At 37.1% G+C, this 19,069-nt stretch overlaps 2 protein-coding genes and 1 non-coding gene across 6 annotated transcripts; 1 reads left to right on the top strand and 2 right to left on the bottom strand.

Moving 5' to 3' along the window:
• The first annotated feature begins 2,286 nt into the window (after nt 1-2,286).
• On the top strand, nt 2,287-7,457 carry LOC135585095 (protein WVD2-like 4). Of its 2 annotated transcripts, none has more exons than XM_065155653.1 (9): nt 2,287-2,673; nt 3,033-3,307; nt 3,396-3,525; nt 3,661-3,719; nt 3,791-3,849; nt 4,390-4,468; nt 4,555-4,626; nt 4,728-4,838; nt 6,830-7,457. In XM_065155653.1, the coding sequence occupies exons 2-9, from the start codon at nt 3,071-3,073 to the stop codon at nt 7,277-7,279; spliced, it is 1,197 nt and encodes a 398-aa protein (XP_065011725.1). In that variant the 5' UTR covers nt 2,287-2,673; nt 3,033-3,070; the 3' UTR covers nt 7,280-7,457. The 2 variants fall into 2 exon arrangements, with proteins under 2 accessions (XP_065011725.1, XP_065011724.1); XM_065155652.1 differs by having other exon boundaries at nt 2,405-2,673; nt 6,827-7,457.
• A 549-nt stretch (nt 7,458-8,006) lies between these two features.
• LOC135641882 (U4 spliceosomal RNA) lies at nt 8,007-8,163 on the bottom strand. Its single transcript, XR_010497822.1, has one exon. It is a non-coding gene; the product is annotated as a U4 spliceosomal RNA (small nuclear RNA).
• Nucleotides 8,164-9,087: 924 nt separating this feature from the next.
• LOC135585097 (ABC transporter G family member 22-like) lies at nt 9,088-16,408 on the bottom strand. Of its 3 annotated transcripts, XM_065155650.1 has the most exons (12): nt 16,152-16,392; nt 15,947-16,017; nt 15,424-15,820; nt 15,069-15,139; nt 14,635-14,870; nt 14,142-14,297; nt 13,792-13,975; nt 13,308-13,616; nt 12,698-12,985; nt 11,409-11,693; nt 11,219-11,326; nt 9,088-9,620 (listed from the first exon to the last, which is right to left on the bottom strand). In XM_065155650.1, exons 3-12 carry the CDS (start codon nt 15,776-15,778, stop codon nt 9,405-9,407), a joined length of 2,208 nt encoding a protein of 735 aa, XP_065011722.1. In that variant the 5' UTR covers nt 15,779-15,820; nt 15,947-16,017; nt 16,152-16,392; the 3' UTR covers nt 9,088-9,404. The 3 variants fall into 3 exon arrangements, with proteins under 3 accessions (XP_065011722.1, XP_065011723.1, XP_065011721.1); XM_065155651.1 differs by lacking the exon at nt 15,947-16,017 and having other exon boundaries at nt 16,152-16,408; XM_065155649.1 differs by lacking the exon at nt 16,152-16,392 and having other exon boundaries at nt 9,202-9,620; nt 15,947-16,086.
• Nucleotides 16,409-19,069: the final 2,661 nt, after the last annotated feature.

Here is a 19,069-nt window from a genome sequence, read left to right as displayed (position 1 = left end):
ACAGAGATTGATTGATCCAACGGTGGATCTGACTCTGACTGAACTTGCAGTGGATCTGCTCCTAAGCAATGAACATAAAAGCCACTTGGCTAACTACAATCACAATTTCTTTCCTTTTTTATTTTTTTCTTAATTTTTATTATTATCAATTTTCCAATAAACTTTTAGGAAAATCACCATACATTATGTAATTCTAAATTCAAATTGAACTTAAGAAAATCATTTAAAATGAGATTATGTAATCTTTGGACTTTTGAGTATATGAGATTATGTAACATTCTAAATTTATTCTTATTTAAAATCATTTATAAGAGTTCGATAAATATGTTATTATTAATTTATAATTGTTTATTTTGAATTATTGCTTTGAGTCCTCACATTGTTTCATTTTTTGTTATGAACATAAACATAAAGACATTGTATCGTATGAAGCTTTGTTCTAATAAAAGAAATTGATTAGAGTATTTATTATAAATATCAAAAGTTAAAAGCCTTTTATGTTTCCTCTAAAGTCGGATTTAATTGATACGTGAAATTATCTAACATTAGTTTTGGTACGTCAAATCAAGAAAGTGCCCAACATATATTAAACTTACACGTAAAATTCAACAAAATAGCATTAGATATATGATTGGGTATCAAATCAAATAAAAATGGACACGCTAAGATAAACAATTCTTCAAATTATAAGATGAATAAATGTTGCGAAAGTATAGTATACGCAATAGATTAAAAATAATAAATGTTCAACATAATATATTAAAAAAAAATCGATATTATCTTTGTTGTAAGAATGATAGTGAAGTGATTTAACTAATCTCTTTGAATGAATCAATTATATAAAAAATTAAAGAGGAAGAATTATATTGATATTTGTTCAAATATGTTCCTTGGCATTCACAGACACTCTATCCATCTCCTACCCATCTCAAATGACCCTCCCAAAAAAAAAAATATATATCTCTCACCCTCTAACATTTAAATTACTATAATGCGAGGCATTAAAGTCTCAAACCCATTCATGACTACCCAATAAGCTCTACTGTTTCTGAAAAGACTGCATTAAGAATTGTTCTAGTGTGATGATAAAGCTTGCATCTCATCCTTCACCCACAAGAATCATCAGGTGCTCGGTTCAAGAATCACTGGGATGCAGTCAAAGTAACATTCAAAATTAAGGATCGGTTGATGTATAAATACATCTCTCAAGATCTTACTCTATGGTTGGGAAGAAACACACTTGAAAATTTTCTACTTGATCTGGAAAATCTGAAAACAAAACCTTAAATTTATGTGAGATCAAATAAAAAACACTGGATTTTCGCTTTTTGTTCAACATTACCTTTGTTTCTTTTCTTCTGAAATCACACTTCTCATAGTAGGTTTTTTATTGCTAAGGTAAATGACACCAATGAACTGCATGTCACAAGACAATAAGATACAATAAGCATTGTAAATTCACTCACACCTATATCTGAATGATTGTCTGACATTAGTTTCACTGTGTACAGATAATTCAAATCTTCATCCCAAAATTTAAATCTCAGGTTAACCAAAATCTACTGCAAGAGAGCTGCTTAATAATCCTCCCTCACTGGAATCTATGTGATAAGTGTAACGTTGTTAATAATAATTTTCATGTACCGGTTTGCCTTTACTCGATTTCCTACCTGTCTCAGTATTTACTGAGTGGTTCTCGAATGAGCAGTGCTTCGTGCGGGTTTCTTTTTGTGTAGGCGGGGCCTTCGCGGAGTGTTTTTGGCGCATTCTCTCACCCCAATCGTCCACGTGGCCCACCTTATCTTATGATGATCATCAGATGTAGATCGGACGGCTGATGCTGGCCGACAGCGAACCCTTGCTGTTTGGGTTTCACAGCACCCGTCGCGAGGGTGAAAACACCGCCCGCACAGCTGTCCCCATGTTCCGACGGGTGGGGGCCCATCGAACGGCTCGGATCGACAGCTGCTCGCTTTCCGCCGTCCGATCCTCCTACCCCCCACGTTCTCGCCAGCTCACTCCCTGAAACGGACACGGAACGCCAACACATACCTACGTTCTCGCGGTACCTCGCTGGTCGTCGCCGGGCCCGTCTCTCGCTCAGTCATCGGACTGGTGCGCAGTTAGGTACCCAACGAAAAGGTGGCGGAGAACTCACTCGCATAAAACCTTCTGCTACTCGAAGTGCCACGTCAGCAGAAAAGAACAATTCGCCGCCGGTCCACCGTACGTTATCCTGCTCCAGAGAATGTGGATAGACGACTTCACCCTCACCGCAGAGTCTCCGTCGACGTACTTTTCTTTACGCAAGGCCGGGCCAAAGACAAAGGGTATATTAGTCATGAAGTAGTGGCATTCTGGTAAAATGGATCCTCACCTCGGTTTAGTTCGGGTCGTCCTTGTCCTCAGGTTGTCTCGTTACACAGGCGGCGGAGACGAGGGCGGATCGGAGACGAGCGGCGATGCAGACTAGGTGTTAGGAGGCGCAGGTACCACGATTTGGACGCAGGAATCTGTCGTCCTCTTCGGTAGGTAGGGCCTTGGGCGCTCGGTCTGGAGCCCAGCGTTTCGATCTCTTCGGGAGGCTTTGGATCATGGCCGCCCTCCCTCGTTTCGCGGATCGCCTGTGGGGTCTCACTCCGTTGTTTTGAACTCAGACTTCTAGCTCTTTAGGTATACTTTTCTGTTCTTGATCTATTTGTGTTTTTGTTTGTTCCCGTTTTGGGAGTTTCCGATGTGGGATTTGGATGATGAGTCTTGAACTCGATGCTGCAAATGTGGATCTCTGGTTGTAATGAGAAGCCTTCATAGATCTTTGAGAATGTACGTGTTTGCCTTTGTCTTCACTGTCATCTTTGGTCTAATTCAGTTGGATTAGCTTGAAACACTGGATGATCTGTTGTTTACAATCACCAGCAATTGAAGTAGGTTAAATGACGTCAATTTTAGGCGTGCTTTTTCAGATTTGTAGAGTTAATCTGGTAGAGCCAAATTTGAGGGGAAAAATGACCTTTTTTAAGTGATTATTGTAGACTTCAGCATCTAGGTGGTCGTGGATTTCTACTATAAGATGGAATCTCATAATGGAGTTGAACTGGAGTTGGAAAAAGAAACTCTGGAGAAAGATTCAGTGGCCAATGGATGTGGGCCAAATATGGAGAATGAAGTTGGCGGCGGTGGCACTGATGCCGTGCAAACCGAAGATGGTTCTCTGGATAAACCAGAAAGGGAAGTTGTTGACTTTCCCGGAGAGGATAATGAAAGTTCTTTAGGTGCTACGGAAATCAAAGCTTCCAATCTCCCAAAGGTATGGGTTTGATTTGCCTTCTGCATACTGTTTCTCTATACTCTAGGGCATAGTGGACTATGATTTAACACGATCCTTATGTGTCTAGACATCGGGATCTTATGGAGGCAACCGATGGAAGAAAGCACAGAAAGATCAAGGTGGTCAGAATGGTCATTCAAATGAATTTCGGAAGAAAAAACCTGTTCTTTCACCGAATCTCTCATTTCCTTCCAAAGGTAATGTTGGCACCAATCTGAGGAAGAGCACCACAGTTACGTGGCTGCCTAAAGATGCATCATCAATTATAAAATGGTTTGATCAATTTTCTAAATAAATTTATTTATCCTTTGATGAGGCCATTCTCTTTACAGGCACTCTTCCTGCTAAGCAATCTTCCTTGGCTGCTGCAACTAGCACTCGTAAATCATTAGTAAGTCTCTTGTGGCTTAACTAATTGTATGGTATTGTTTGCTAAACATTTAAGTATTTGTTTGATACCAGTCCACAAAGCCTGGCTCAGTGGATGCAGCTGCTAAAGATACTTCTGAAGAAAGTGGAATGTAAGCTTTGTATATTTTTCAAGTTCTGTTGTTTCTGTTTTCCTTAGCCATCTCTCATTTATGTGTATGTTTAATTCCTTCACAAATTCCTCATAGTACACGGGCAATGATGGTTATGCATTTTTTTAAAATATTCAACATAATGAGAATATATCAATAAAGCATTTTAAAGTGACATGCATCTGCTCATTTAAAGTGTTGTAATCAGATAAATACCAGACAATGATGACATTGTTTCCATTTTGTTGCATATTCTACCATTGGGCCATCTTATGATGGGTTGTTTCTTGCACAATCAGACTGGTTTCCCTTTTGAGCAATTTTCATTTGGGCTGCAAGAAATAGTACATTGTCATATCATAATATGTCAAGTGGTAAATAGTTACATGACCCCGAGCCTTGTGTTTCGGGTTAAAAATGATTATGAATCCCATTCCACTATGTTGTGCAGCTTTGACTTTCTCATTATGTGTTGTATGTTCGTGGCATATTCTTTATCTGCCAGATACTTATCATTGAGTTTATGTTTGTCTTTGTCAGTGGTTCCACTCCAGGTGCAAGAAGCAGTATCTCTGGTTTTAATTTCAGCTTGGATGAGCGTGCTGAGAAACGTAAGGAGGTTAGTTAATAGTTTGTCTTCTGTCTTCTCCTAAAATCCCCCTTCATCTTTTCCTAACTTGGAAAATATATACAATATTTTCTCAGTTTTTTATGAAGCTTGAGGAGAAGAATCATGCAAAGGAAGTAGAAAAAACTAATTTGCAAGTAAAATCTAAGGTAACATCTTTATGAAATTCAAAATTTTCTTTCTTCCAAGAAATTATTTCTGCAGATCTTTCTCCGTTGAGCTAAGTTCTGTATCAAGTTATATAATACAGGAAAGTCAAGAGGCTGAGATCCGAAAGCTGAGGAAGAGCTTGACCTTTAAGGCAACACCAATGCCAAGCTTTTATCAAGAACCTGGTCCTCCAAAAGTTGAACTGAAGAAGGTAGCAGTTGTTCTATCTACTATTTATGTCTGAAGAGTGCAACCATAGTTTCATGATCTTGTGAAAGTAGGAATGTCATAATCTTTTATGGGTACTTGTGCAAAAATCTACAACAAGAACTAGGCTAATTTAACTACTCTACCCTTGATGACTCAGTCATTTAGGAGTTCATGGAGATATATACTAGCTTCAGAATTTAAGTGGCATTCTTATTTTTGCTTAAGTAATTGAAATTTCAAGCAGTGTCTCCCTCCCGCTACTAGCTTCTCTTTTTCTTCTAAAAAAAGAAAATGGCATTGCACCCTTGTTATTTAAGGTTGGGTAAATTTTGAGTTCCAGTATATCAGTTTTCTTCTGTAAGTATTTGCTTCCCTACAGCTTATTCATGGAAATGTACTCAAAACCTCAAAAAAGGCAATGCACCCAAAACTCAAGAAGGCACGTCATTCATTTGAAAAAAGTATTTTTGTACAAGCATCTTGTAACTGTTGATACATTTGTTGAAGAAATACTCATGAGGATCTTATACCATTTGAATGTTGAACTGAGATGAATATCTTTATTTCCCTAAGAAACAAATTTGCAGTTTTAACTTAGTTAAAGTTATCAATGACCAAAGCTCACTTGAAAGTCAGATAATATGTAGGCATTGTAGCATCATACCACATTATTGGCATATTGAGAAAGTACAGAGAGCATTATAGCAGTAAATTGTAGATGAGATACTGAGCATTATGCACATAGCTAGGCATAACACATAGCTGAGATGCTTTATCTCACACTTTGGCTTTTGATTCTATTTGATGGTTTAGTTAAGTAAATTGAGATATGAAGTTCCTTGACAATATCACTGGTAACCATAGAAGCTGTGCTAATCTTATTCTGAGAAGCTTTGAAATGTAGCTCAAGGAGATGGAATTACATAAAGAACAATTTCAGTATTTCACATATTTCTTGCAAGTTGCAATTCAATATTTATTTGTTAGGATTTATGTTACTTTTGGTTTTACTGGCGAACTGTTAAGCTTGGGCTAAAATATGTGTTTAATGTTTATTAGTTATTACACTAGTTAATGCATACAAAGTTAGTAATTCTTACTACATACGCAGACAAATTTTTTTTGGCATGGTCAACTGAATTTGTTAGGCACTCACCAAATCACTGCTGACAAATTTCTAATCCTACTATGTCGGGATATGAACATTGATTGTCAAGTAGAAATTACTATGCCAAACATCCCAACCATGTTGTATTACTCACTACAGAATTTGTGATGAGGAACATAAATTTGGACTACAGGAAGTATTTTTTTTCTCCTTCACTTCTGGCACTAGAGTGGCTAATGTGATGGTCACAAATTGTCTGACTCATCTGATTGAGGTGGTCTAAAAACAGGCACATGCAGTTCTAGAGGTCAGACGTCTTTTTCAAAAAAATTGGTTTACTCAAGAATCTTTTCACTGCAACTCAATCTAAATTAACTGTCATGTTTATATGTAATTAAATACTTATTAAACAAAAAATAATCTGTGGCACATTTCAGGATTGACACTTCCTTTGAAAATTGTTGCACTCTTTAATGTCTCACTGCTTCATACTCTGAGTCACTAGGCTAATTTGCCATGGACACGAAGGTACTGTCGTATTTTCTTTGTTTTGTATCTCCAATTCGAAGATTTAGCCTAAAGTATTTATAAATTTTCATGACATTCGATTTGATTGGGTGGTTGGAATTTTGAACGTAATCCAGTGGGTACTATTTCAATATATTTATTTGTCATTTGATGTAACTGATCCTTTTGTGCAACTTCAGTAGATCAGTAGCAAATGCAGAATATGATGGAAATTCCTTTTCTTTTATGATATTTATACAATTTCTTTTCCCTTGGTATTCTGTTTTTCCACATCATTATGATGATAACCATGTTTTAATAAAGTTTACCTTCACTAGAAAAGAAACTGTACAACCGATCTGATGATCTTGTAGCAGATACCACCAACACGTGCTAAGTCGCCAAAGCTTGGTCGACGCAAGGTACCTACCGCCGTAACAGATAATCCTTCAGAAGGTAGCATCTCATGTGAGAGCCCACGCCCTGCTCCCTCCTCTAGCAAGCCAAATGAAGCTGTGACATCCATTAAAGGGAGCTCAACTTCAAAGAACCCTACAAAGAAATCACTCTCAAAGCTTCCGTCGCAGGAATCGAAAACTTCAACACCTGACGTGAAATCAGCTGCCACAAAACGGAAAGTGTCAAACATGAAGGCCAAACTTGAGAAAGCTAAAGTGGAAGGGAGTGATAACAAACTGATTGAAGTTGCCCCTGAAGCTAGCACAGAAGTGGAACCAGTCCTTGATAACAGAGTCGGGGAAGATAACCCTGTTCTTAACCCTTCCGACCCTGTAATTGCTTCTCTGGAAGAACCAGCGCAAGGATAAAAAGGGTTGGGCCTCCTATCCTATGTATCCCCTTTGTGCCAATTTACGAGCTGCAGTGTGTTTGCTGCTTGGTGAGTATGATGCTGTTTCATGGTGCTCATTCCATTGTTTCCCAAGGAGACATTGGTCTATTGGACTTTATTTTGGTGATGTATATTATTCATTGTCTTTGCCGTCAGATTAATTTTGCATTGTAAAAAGGCCTGCATGTCACGGATTTGGACTCATGATCTGAATGATAAGGCCATTATCTGATGAAAAAGGAGCTAGTCTCTTTGTCCATGCAGGAGTTCCCACTATACTGCAGGTCATCTGACTGGGTTACGTACCATTGACATAACTACAAGGCACCGATCGACATGCTATTATTCTCTTTGTTTCACAAAGGACTTGCTGATTTGAACTTGGCAAGACTGGAACACCAAGGACATGTTTCCATGTATTGCTCATCCAAGTCCCCTTTTTTATTCATCTTCTCTCAGGTCTTCTTCCAGGGATCAAAGAGAACTTAAATTGTTATAGCAAATGGCTGTTATTTTACCATTCATTGATGAAGGTGGAGTTTAATTCTTTGTAAATCTTAGTATCATCCATCCTCATAATTAACCAATTTACATCATGATTATGTTTCAATGTAATTAACATTTTATGTGATCATAAAAAATTGTTACACGTACATGCTTACGGCTATGCAAGAAGAAAAAGGTTTAAAGACTTTGAATTGTAGGGCTTTACCCTGGGTTAGAGGGAGCCCTTCCAGAAATTCTCGATGGCGCAGGGATAAACCCCGGCCAAAGAGGGGGTTTGGAAATAGTTTTCAACCAGCAATTGTCGCGCCTCGGTTATAACCTCACTAGCTGCGACATTGCCCCAAGCGCAAAGATGCCTTACCCACTTCACCATCCCCTACTCTTATGGAGGGGCTCACTCGCTCACCCTCCTCCGTCGACGATGTGGGACTAAACTCTCTCTGTTCTTCTTGTTGCCGGTTCACGCATCGAGCTCACCGTTCATGTTTATTTCTTGTTGCAATTCCACAAACGCCAGTTGTGCATCTATGAATACTGTCCAGTGGCCGTCGAGACTCTGCAGTCGTCGTCGAAACAGGAAGTTCCATCGATTTACGCTTCAATTCGACCACCGACCAAGTTGTGCAAGGGCCAATCTGCAGTCGTCGCCGAAGCAGCAGATCGCCTCGCACTACGCCGACGTCTCCCTAGCGGACTCCGCGAACCGCGCTCTCCTATTCTCTGGCTCCAGTTGGACCTGGCGGACTACGTGGGATGAAACATCCGCCGCTGCCTTCGTCGAACGGGGAGGTTGGGCCGTTCTCCCTCGGATCGCCATTGGCGGTCTGACGGCAGCAACCAAACGCTATAATGACGACGGTAAGACGTCATATATTTTAGCTTCCCCTCTCCACTTCTCTGACAACCAAAGCTGTGCAGGCTCTCCGGGAGGGTGCGCGCGAAGAGAAGCATCAGAGGAGAACGGAGGCCATCATTTCTCTCCGGCGCCAGAGTCCGGTCGGCGAGGCGGTAGCGACCTCGCGGCTCCGGCAACCAGAAGTAACGTTTCCCTTCTCTTCTTTCATCAATCACAGAGAAATAGAAATAGAAACGCCACAATTAGCGAAAGGGAAGAAGACAGGGGATCAGTGCGGATCTCGCCAGGCGAACTAGTTGACCGAGTCACTGAGCCGGACTCGCCTGCCGAAACGTCAGGGTGAGGCGACCGAGTCCGACTCTCCTCCCTTGGCGACTCGGACCCGTGCGTGACTCGCGTCATAGGTAGTTAACTCAAAAGGATTAAATAATAATAATAATAATAATAGTTTATTATTATTATTTCTGCAAAAGGATTAATATAAACTGATATGTTTTCTGATTCTTTAAGCTACAACACGATAGATTGTTGCTAGATTGACTTCTAATTATCCACTGCACGTAACTTAATATTTCCATCTTTGCAAGATTTTCATATCCTTTCTTGCAGCATGATGACTACAAACTATCAGAGAGGGACATAGTAACAGGCTCCACATATATCTTTCTCATGCAGCTTGGCAGGTAGTATCTAACCTTCTCTAGTTTGCCTTGATTAGTGGTCGAGATTTCGCTTGAGATCAATTTGGCAGCTTCATTCTTCTTAGGAAAACATATGCCATGATTCGGTAGGTAAGCACCATGACTGTCAGAGCTGTGATCTCCTTAACACCATTGTCGAGGTGGGTGACATTTAGAGAGGATGGTACATGGTCATACTGCACCTTGAGTAGGAGCCTGTAAGTGTGGTAGTTGAAAGATACATAGCGCAGCCATGAAATGAAGACAGGAACTCTCTGCAACATTGACAGGAGCAACATATTAGACATTCTGTCCAGTATACCTGGCTGTGCATCAATGACATGGACAACATATGCAAAAACAAACTTGATTTACTTGTTTTTTTTTATGATTGATAAGTATTTTGATTCCTAAACCTAAATCCTCAGTGAACCATGTTACTTGACAAAAAAAGGAACTTAAAGTACGAAAAAAATATTGCACATTAAGATTTGATTGTTTTATAAATATCATATATATCTTAAGATCTTAGTGGAGGAGGTGCGATTGAAAAACATATTTTATGCACCTAGGATTTTCTGAGAGGGTGCACAAGTAGGGGTTCTGGATTTGAGTTTGATTTAACTCAAGAGAAAGTTTTGGTCTTTGTATTTTATTTTCCTCACATTATTTTTTGAGAGAGTACACGGATTTTGAGCTTGGCTTAGATTTAGCATAAGAGAAAGTTTTAATCTTTGTATTTTATTGTTCTCACATAATGAACAATTTTGGTTTTTATCACCATGGATCTAGGCATGAAGTGTCTCGCCATATAAATCTTACATCAATTAATTTTCTAAGATTGTATTTTACTGTTAATTCTCTGGATTGTTCTTTTGGAATCAAAATCTTTTAATCCCAGCCTTTTGTAACTAGGTAACTAAGTATCAAGTAGATTAGCAAACAATCTATTGCTACAATTCAAGAATTTGCTCCTCTTGGTGTGGTGAACAAAAATGACAAATTTGTTTGCTTGAAGGAGGCTAGAAAAAGAAAAAAGTCTATTTCTACTAGTTTCAATGGATTAGTCGTGTTATAGAAACATGAACATCTACTGTATCATACATTCACACTAGGAGAACGAATCCACTACACGAGGCTCCTGCAAATGCAGGGGTTTGGAAGGGTCGACATATATAGTCTTTCCTCCATATTTAGAGACTAATCTCTTAGGTCGCAAGTGAGCAACCGCACTGATAAAATTTATGTATCCGATACTCTGTTATTTTACATTGTATTCAGTAAATTTTAATTGGAATCAGCTTATAGTATTATATATTATGCTCGGGGTTCTTAGCTCTATAAAATTTCCAGTGAAATGCAATTATTTTCTAGCCTGTTAGCTTGAGATTATAGTATGCAACAAGCAAATTAATTGTTGGTGAGATATTGTATTTCAATTTCTGTAGAAGTATTGCTTATTCTGATTGATTTTTCCAATGTCTGAAAGAACCTTGCTTTTAGCATTTCTGCAGTTGCATAGCCTAATACCTACAATCTCACTGTTCTGATTAATATTTCAAATGCTTGAAAGAAACTTGCTTTTAGTATTTGTCAATTTACATAGCTTTATACCAATTGATATTACTATGCAATGATAAGAGAAAGGATGTTTCCTAATGTGTATCAAAGAAGAAAACTCTTCATCACTAATTATAATTAGGTATACCTGATTATATCACCTATTGATCTTACTTTTCATCCTTTAAGAATTTGTTAAATTACATACTTAATACCAGTTGATCTCACTGTGATGATGACAGAAAGGATGTTTTCTAATATGTACTAAAGAAGGAAACCTTTCACTCGATAAAAATTGAACTACGGTGCTTACCCGCACAAAGAATCCACCAGCCAACATAAATGTCATCACTGTCACTGAACCTAGAGTGGTTGCCTTCTTGATGTCCATCAGTGAAGCACCAATTACCAACCCTAGACCCTGCACATATGCTGTTTATTTAAGCAAAAGAATGCAGATATGCTGTGTCAAGTGGTATGCAAATTCTTATCCTTGCACATACCTGAGCAGCAATGATACTGAGAAACACAACAAGCATAGTGAGAAAGAAATGCTCGATGCTTCGTCTTAATCCTGCCATGAAGTAGACAATCAACAGAAATATTATTGGCAGGATGAGGTCTAGTGGCAAATCACTTGTTGTCCTGGCCATGAAATATGCACTTAGCTTGTACATGTCTACTTCTCTTTCCTTGGTCAACATAGCTCTTTCTTGTGGAAATGTGAAGATTGCTGTGAAAACAGGGAAGAAGCCCCAGAAAACTGAAATAAAGAACAGCAATCCAGCCTGCAGTATTCCATTTCAGATGGTAAACTGTTATTTTCACTTAAAAATATATAGCAAACTTACATAAAGTTTAGAGTTTCCATGTTGTATGTAACTCTCAATTGGTTGTTACTAGTTTACTTGTAGTAATTAAATACTCATTTAATCTCAGCATCGGAGGCTTTGACCAAGGAACTGTGGTACTAATGTGCTGCTTGCTCTATTTTGATGCAAATGATTTTATTGTTCGCTTAAAGTTTTTTTGATGATAATGTTATAATGAATTTTTCTCAACATTTTTTTTCAGACATACATGAATAATGATCCATGTATCTACTTGGAGCATAATTAAGTGAATCTAAGAGACAAAATTATTAAAATAGAGATTTCCTCCTGTGCAAGAAATTTTAGGATTAGAAGATTTGCACTACTTTTATAGTTCCAAGAAACTTGAGGAGTCATTAAGATAGCAATCAAATCTGTGAAAGCTCAACAAATCAGAAACATCTACAAACTGTTAAATCACAGTTTGTATTGAGATTTCAACTGGAAGATTAATGGTAAATTTTGTGATTCTGTTAGCCAAATCACATATGCATCTATACGCTGCTATGTGCAGTCCTACTCATATAACTCAACATAAATTAGGAATATCAGTTGTAGTTTCAAAGATATAAGAAAGTTGGGAGTCAATAAGATAACAATCAAAGAAACAGTGATTGGAAGACTGGTGGTAGAAGTCTTGGTTCTGTTAGTCAAATCAAAGAAACAGTGATTATTGTATGTATACAGATCAAAGAAAATTGGGTCTCATTAAGATAGCAATTGATCTATGAAAGCTCAAAAAGGCAGATAAAAAACCAAATATCGATTGGAAAATTGGTGGCAAAAGCTGTAGCTCCATTACCCAAATCACAGATGAACATGTAGTAGTGTTCAGTGATATCTGCATTCCTATATGTGTGACATAACATACATGAAGGTTCTATCTATAGGATACAAACACTTGAAGAAACCTTTCTTACCTGATCTTCAAGACCTCTTGTTGTGGTACTACTTGATTTCCACCAGAGCAGACCAAGGATCACTGCAATTGCAAGAACTTGTGTAATTCTCATCCAACTCAGATAATCATGTCTTCTTTCGTTTAGTCCTCTCCAGAACAGAATGGAGTATTGTTGCCACCAGCTTGCTCCCCAATCTCTTTTTTGTGATGACAGCGTGGCTTTCAGATCTTCACTAATAGGAAGCGGCATCAAAATCTTTCTCATTTGCTTGTCAGCAACTCGATCCTCATAGGCCTCCACCAGGTACTATTTCATTATTTGTTGCAGCAGTCAGTAATTTGTAGGGTTTAATTCGCCAAAAGACTAATTAGAAAAGGCAAAATCATACTGCCTCCATCAGCTAATCTTTCTTTACTTTTTCTTCCTGAGGTTTTTTTACTTCCAATGCTGGACAATGTACCAGAATTTTGTATGGTTGGATCACTAATCGTTAGAATCTTCGGCATAATTATGAAAAAGAGTATGAATTTGGATGTCAGCAAAAAGCTTGTTTTCTCCAATTACTAATACAGAGTGGTAATGGTTCTTGGAACTGAATACATTTTAGGGTAAAAGAAGAAGTTTTTACCTCATGCACATCTTCTGGAGATGGTTTGCCATTTCTTGCATTGCTTTCCGATTCTTTTGACTGAACTTTAGACTCCAATACTGATGGTACCGTGACATCATTTATGTTGCCACTTGCAAGATCAAGCAGAAATTCTGCTGGATTCATAGCAATGAGAGGAGAACATCCAATAGATGAGAAGTATTTTATAGCTTTCGATGCTTTCCCAAAGTACAGCAAACTGCCCTTTCCAAGAAGTATCAGTTTATCAAATCTATGGAAGAGTCTGCTAGATGGTTGATGAATTGTAGTCACCACAGTTTTCCCCAACTGCATAGGTTCAAGAGAGACTTGTAGTCACCACAATTTATCATATACATGAATATATATACACACACACACACACTCTCTCTCTCTCTCTTAACTAAAATTTTATCTGAGCTACATGATTTGAGTAATACAGTAAAGGTTACCAGTATAAAATCAACATCATGATGATTGATACCTTAGCTATACCATGCAAAACTTGTATTATTCTTAGGGCTGTTGTTGAATCAAGGCCAGATGTGGGCTCATCAAGAAACAGTAAAGATGGGTTGATTATGATCTCATTTCCAATGCACACCCTTTTCCTCTCACCACCTGAAACTCCTCTTACAAAAGGTCCTCCAATGATAGTATTTTGGCACCTGCAGAATGTTATCAAATTTGAGAACAAGATCGATTAGATCTCCGAAAATTCAGGCAAGTTTCCTTATAAGATTGGAAGTTGAAGAGCAAGTCCACTATAGAGATCTTTGCTCATATTAGGCAACTTTGAGTTAGAATTAAGAACTCAAATAACCAAAAAGCTACCTTTCAAGCCCCAGCTCGTAGATGGCATCCATGGCCCTGTCTTCCTTCTGTTCTCTAGTCATTGTCCTTGGGAGTCGAAGGAGAGCTGCATATGTTAATGTTTCTCTCACGGTGAGATGTGCAAATAAAATATCGTCCTGTGCCACGAATCCCATCCTGAAAATTGACATCATTCTTATAGCAATTTACCAAACTGTAAGTGCACATGATTCTGTCTATGAGAGTAGTTGATAATCTATTACAAGAGTGATGACATCTTGTTCTACACTAAGAAATGAACACATGAATTTGCTGCTGCCAAGCATAGTTCTATCTTCACTATCAAGTCAGCTTGTGCCAAAGCTTAACTTCTTGTTTGCCGGACTCTGGAAACAGATTCCTATGCATTTAGCCTCTGATACTGCTGACCCAGGTCCTTTCCAATGTATGTGTTGTTATATATCTATGAGATTGGAATTGCTAAACAGAATACAATTTGAACTTGATCATTTACCTGCCCTTTAGAGATTTGGTATATGGTTCATCATTATATGTGACAGATCCTTGAATGATATTAGCCGTAATTCTTCCACCGAGAAGGCTAAGAAGTGTGGTTTTGCCACTGCCAGAAGGCCCCATCAGGGCTAAAAGTTCTCCAGGTCTCACTGAACCTGTAATTCCATGGAGAATTTCCTTCTCTGTAGTAGTTGTTATTCCTTTGAGTACTACACTGTATCTAACCTCTGTAAACTGCAAATTTGACAAAAGGAGATGTCAATCAGGATGCTCTATGATGTGGTTGCTATAGATCAGCCCTCTGTATATTAGTTTAGAATTCAGATTTACGACTCAGTGCCTCTGAGAAAGATATTTGAAGAATAGCCTTGTGTTTATGTTCCTTTACAAAGATTCAGCAAGTATTAGAGGGCAACTCCAGCACAATGATACCTTCAAATATATCGGCAAAGTTGGCTCTGACATCAGACTTTTCCTTGTTTCTTGAATCTCCAGATCAATTTCTGCAGGGTAGTAAACGAACAACATGCAGAGTTAGACACATCAGGCCACTTTGTACTTGTTATAATATTTTCATAACAAATGATCTGTCCCCGGATTGGCATCTACTTATGACTGCAATGTTTTTGCGTTCGATTATTTCATTTATCGGGAATTTGCTTCAACTACAATCATAGTTTTACATGCTTTAAATATATGTCTTGGTTTCTACAAGATTCAGAAACTATGCACACACCACTGTATATTATCTTTGAATGATCATGTTGTTCTGATTGTACAGCGTTACCATTCTCATTGTTGCCGAAAGCCATGGTATCAGAAACTTCAGGGAGTGCGGTGAAGCCGGTAAAGGAGTAGGAGAAGCTCAAGCTTGCACTGGAGGCGCGGCTCAGACTTGCCTCACTGCCAACATCTTCAGAATCCATCTTCATGTGTCCACTCCATGTCTTTCTGAGGTGGTGCCCTCCTTTGAAAGACCCCATCAACTTCTTTCCAAAGCTCAACTTTCTTGACAAGCTCGGACTGCCATTAACAGCACTGGTTGGCACAACTTCAGTAGAGCTCATAGTAGGTCCTCTTGTTGCTCCCATCTCCAGCTTGTCCGACTTGGCCATGGCAATTCCAGGTGCTGCTGAATCCATCTTCGGACTCCTGAATTATGCCGTGTTGAGAAATCGAAATGACTGCATGGAAACATATAGGCAATAAGGAGGTGGATAGAGCCATCACAAGCATTTACAGAGTAGACACAGTAAACAAAAAAGAAAGAAAATTGTCACAATATGGATTGGTTGATTTCGATTTCTGACCAGAGTTGCTTGAAGACTCGAGTACTTCATCTCCTTGTAAATCTATGTTTTCCTTGGAATTGATTTGAAACCTAGAAAAGAGACGAAAGAAGGTTTCTTCTTCCTTTTTTCTCTTGAGAGAAGACTCTTTATGAAGTATGTATTACAGTAATTCCATTTCATGTATAAGCTGAATACCGAGAGCATGGCGACCGAAAAATCTTACCCAAACAAGCATCATCTCAAAGGTGTGAGAATGCATGCAGCAAAGAACAGTTCACATGCTTCATGGAAAGCTACAAAACGATGCGAGGAAGACAAAGAAAGAACACATGAGAAGTGAAATCAGTCGAGCTAAAAGACACCCTTCTCAGTGAAAGGAGAGAAGGTGGGGTAGGATACGGGCAGGAGGAGTTAGAAGCAGATATCGAGAGCTAGCAAAATGACAAGGAGTGTGTGGGGTGAGGAAGAGCAGTGGACGGCCAGCTTATTTCCACCCAACTCACTGTCTCATCCCTTTCGACGGACTACACCTCTCATCCAAACCTTCACAATGCTGCACGATGCGGGGGACGTCGGATATCAACTTAATGAAATGAAATGCCGCCACTGATACTGCCACACTGCTTGTAGAAACAAGTGAATTTTCATTCAAGAATTTTGCTAGCATCATTACCATCAAAATGAGCTATCCATTTTGTTCCACTTTCGTTTCCTTCGTCATGGAAATCATATTAGTCCATTTTTTCTGTTCGTGCCTTTTGGAAATGTTTTAGCTCAACAAAAAATAGATGCTGAAAGTGAGTAAAAGAATCTCTCCATCGTTAAAGCATGTGATTCTTGTTTCTTTCGAAAAACACTACTTTGTTCGCTAGTGGAGATGCATTATATTTGATAAGGTCAGGTAGTCTCATATTGATTGAGGAGTATGTGAGCCAAAGATTCATAAGTTCGTCATGTCTCTCTTATCTTTAAAAAGTACGAGTACGCTCATCGTTTAAAACGGATAATTCCTCGTCCTCATGATTAAATGGTCCCTTATCAATATTCTATTATGTTAATAAATGAATATGGCCAAAGAGGAAAAAAACAAAAGTAAAAAATGCAGAATAAAAGGAAAGAAAAAAATTGTGATTTTGGAGCTGAAGATTGCATGTCGTCGTCAGCTTTTTATTTCTCTTCCTCCGTAAATTCCGACACCATCAGACCTCAACCTTGTTTTCCTTGTTCCGGTTCTTGTGCTTCCCGAGCACGCGAACGAATATGGTGGGAGGCGAATCTGCAAGAGCAGTCAAGACAAACACAAACATGAACAAAGGAATCCATTATGCATGCAAAAAAACAAGAAGCTCGGATCAATATCATCAGTACACAGCAAAACACTCGATAAACACCAACAGAGGATTCGTTCTTCTGAGTCACCCTATCAATATGCATCCGAATTCGTTTTACCTCATATCGAGAGTTTGAACTCTTTGCCATAACATATTATTCATTAGTCTCACACACTTCAAATTATGAATGAATTAGGACTAGTATATTAACAGAATTATAAATAATATATATATATATATATGTTATTCTCACTTAGTGACATAATTAATGATATTTATGCTTCATAAATATAATAAATAATATGTTCATTTTTTATTTTTAAAATTGAAAAACATGTTTTTCAAGAATATCATCCTCAATATTCTATGGAATATTGATTAAAAATATATATGCATTAATGTTTATGTTGAGTATAGTACTACAAGCCAAAGTGTACTAATAGACTTGAACAAGAGGTTAAGTTACAATAATAAATAAATATATATATAGTGACTAAAACTGATGATTAAATTTTAAATGGCCTTAAGTGAATCTCGAATAAGTTTAACCATGATAAATCTAAAGAAGTATGAGTTTTAAATATTATGTATATGAGGATAACAAACTGCTTAAGCATAGATAAAGTAATAAAAAATTAAATGAAGATACAAATAAAAAATACTAAATATTGAGATACATAAGTGAGATTGAAAGATAAGTTTAGACTAAAAGTATTACTTTATTAAGTCAAATTAAACTTGATTGAAGTTATTATAACATTAGAATTATATTAGTAAAAGAAAAAAAAATTGAAATGAGACCCAATGAGATTGAATCCAACATAACATAGACTTTGAATTTATCTTTCATTTTCGGATATATATTGTATAAATCTCTTATTATTCTAAAACTTCTAATATGACTTTAATCGAGATTATTGCTTAGACTTATTATTATCGAGGTACTCAAAATTTCTTATTTTCTAAGGAGTTATATTCAAACTAAATTAACCCTTTAGAGATATGATTAGACACTGTCTCTTTTATATATTTTAAAAACTTTCTTAAGGTTTTATAAAATTTAGAATTGAGCGAATACCGAGGTTTATAAATTCATAGAATCCTAACCAAATTTTAATATAACAGATCAAGTATTTGTAATGAATTAGGAGGATAGTTTAGCCTTCAAATAATTGATAATGGAATCTAGATAATTTTTTTGGCTAAATATAGTTTATTTTATCAAACTTTTTTTAGAAATTATTATAAATCAATAATTCAAGATGTAGTGTTCTTAATTAAAGTATCTCATAACCCTATACTCCTGATATTATAAGTTTATCATTCTTTAACGCACTTGATCATTAAGGAACATAATCTTTTATTAGCATCAATTAAGTAAGTATAAATTTAATTCATTATAAAATAGTGATCGTATAAATTATCATATGCATAATATATTTTAAAAAGTATGTTTCAAATGATCGATGTATGAGTTAAATATGAATATACATAGTAAGCATAAAAAATATATGAATTATATATATATATATATATATATATATATATATATATATATATATATATATATATATTCTCGAGTCAATCAAATAATCAGAGTCTTAATTAGCTTGACTAGCTAACTTGTTGGAAAAAAAATTATAGGATGTCATTTCAAACCTTCAATCTTAGTGACTGATATATTACTATAAAATAAATATTTTTAATATATAAATATGATACTAAAATAGTAACACATCATATTTTTCTACTCAGCCTGATTTAGTCAGATTAATCAGGTAAAATTATATAACTAAAAATAAATATGAAA

The sequence above is a fragment of the Musa acuminata genome, chromosome BXJ3-6 (genome assembly GCF_036884655.1).
Source record: "Musa acuminata AAA Group cultivar baxijiao chromosome BXJ3-6, Cavendish_Baxijiao_AAA, whole genome shotgun sequence".
Lineage (NCBI taxonomy): Eukaryota > Viridiplantae > Streptophyta > Magnoliopsida > Zingiberales > Musaceae > Musa > Musa acuminata.
Note: the sequence above shows the minus strand (reverse complement) of the source record. Positions and strands in the feature narration are given on the sequence as shown.

What these genes read in the sequence shown, in the direction of transcription:
- LOC135585095 (XM_065155652.1), top strand. Translation starts at nt 3,071, where the DNA reads ATGGAATCTCATAATGGAGTTGAACTGGAGTTGGAAAAAGAAACTCTG. An exon ending in ACTTCTGAAGAAAGTGGAAT is followed by an intron (nt 3,850 to 4,389) that starts GTAAGCTTTGTA and finishes TGTCTTTGTCAG; the next exon opens with TGGTTCCACTCCAGGTGCAA. An exon ending in ATTTGCAAGTAAAATCTAAG is followed by an intron (nt 4,627 to 4,727) that starts GTAACATCTTTA and finishes TATATAATACAG; the next exon opens with GAAAGTCAAGAGGCTGAGAT.
- LOC135585097 (XM_065155651.1), bottom strand. Translation starts at nt 15,778, where the DNA reads ATGGATTCAGCAGCACCTGGAATTGCCATGGCCAAGTCGGACAAGCTG. An exon ending in TACGAGCTGGGGCTTGAAAG is followed by an intron (nt 13,976 to 14,141) that starts GTAGCTTTTTGG and finishes AACATTCTGCAG; the next exon opens with GTGCCAAAATACTATCATTG. An exon ending in TTTTGCATGGTATAGCTAAG is followed by an intron (nt 13,617 to 13,791) that starts GTATCAATCATC and finishes GAACCTATGCAG; the next exon opens with TTGGGGAAAACTGTGGTGAC.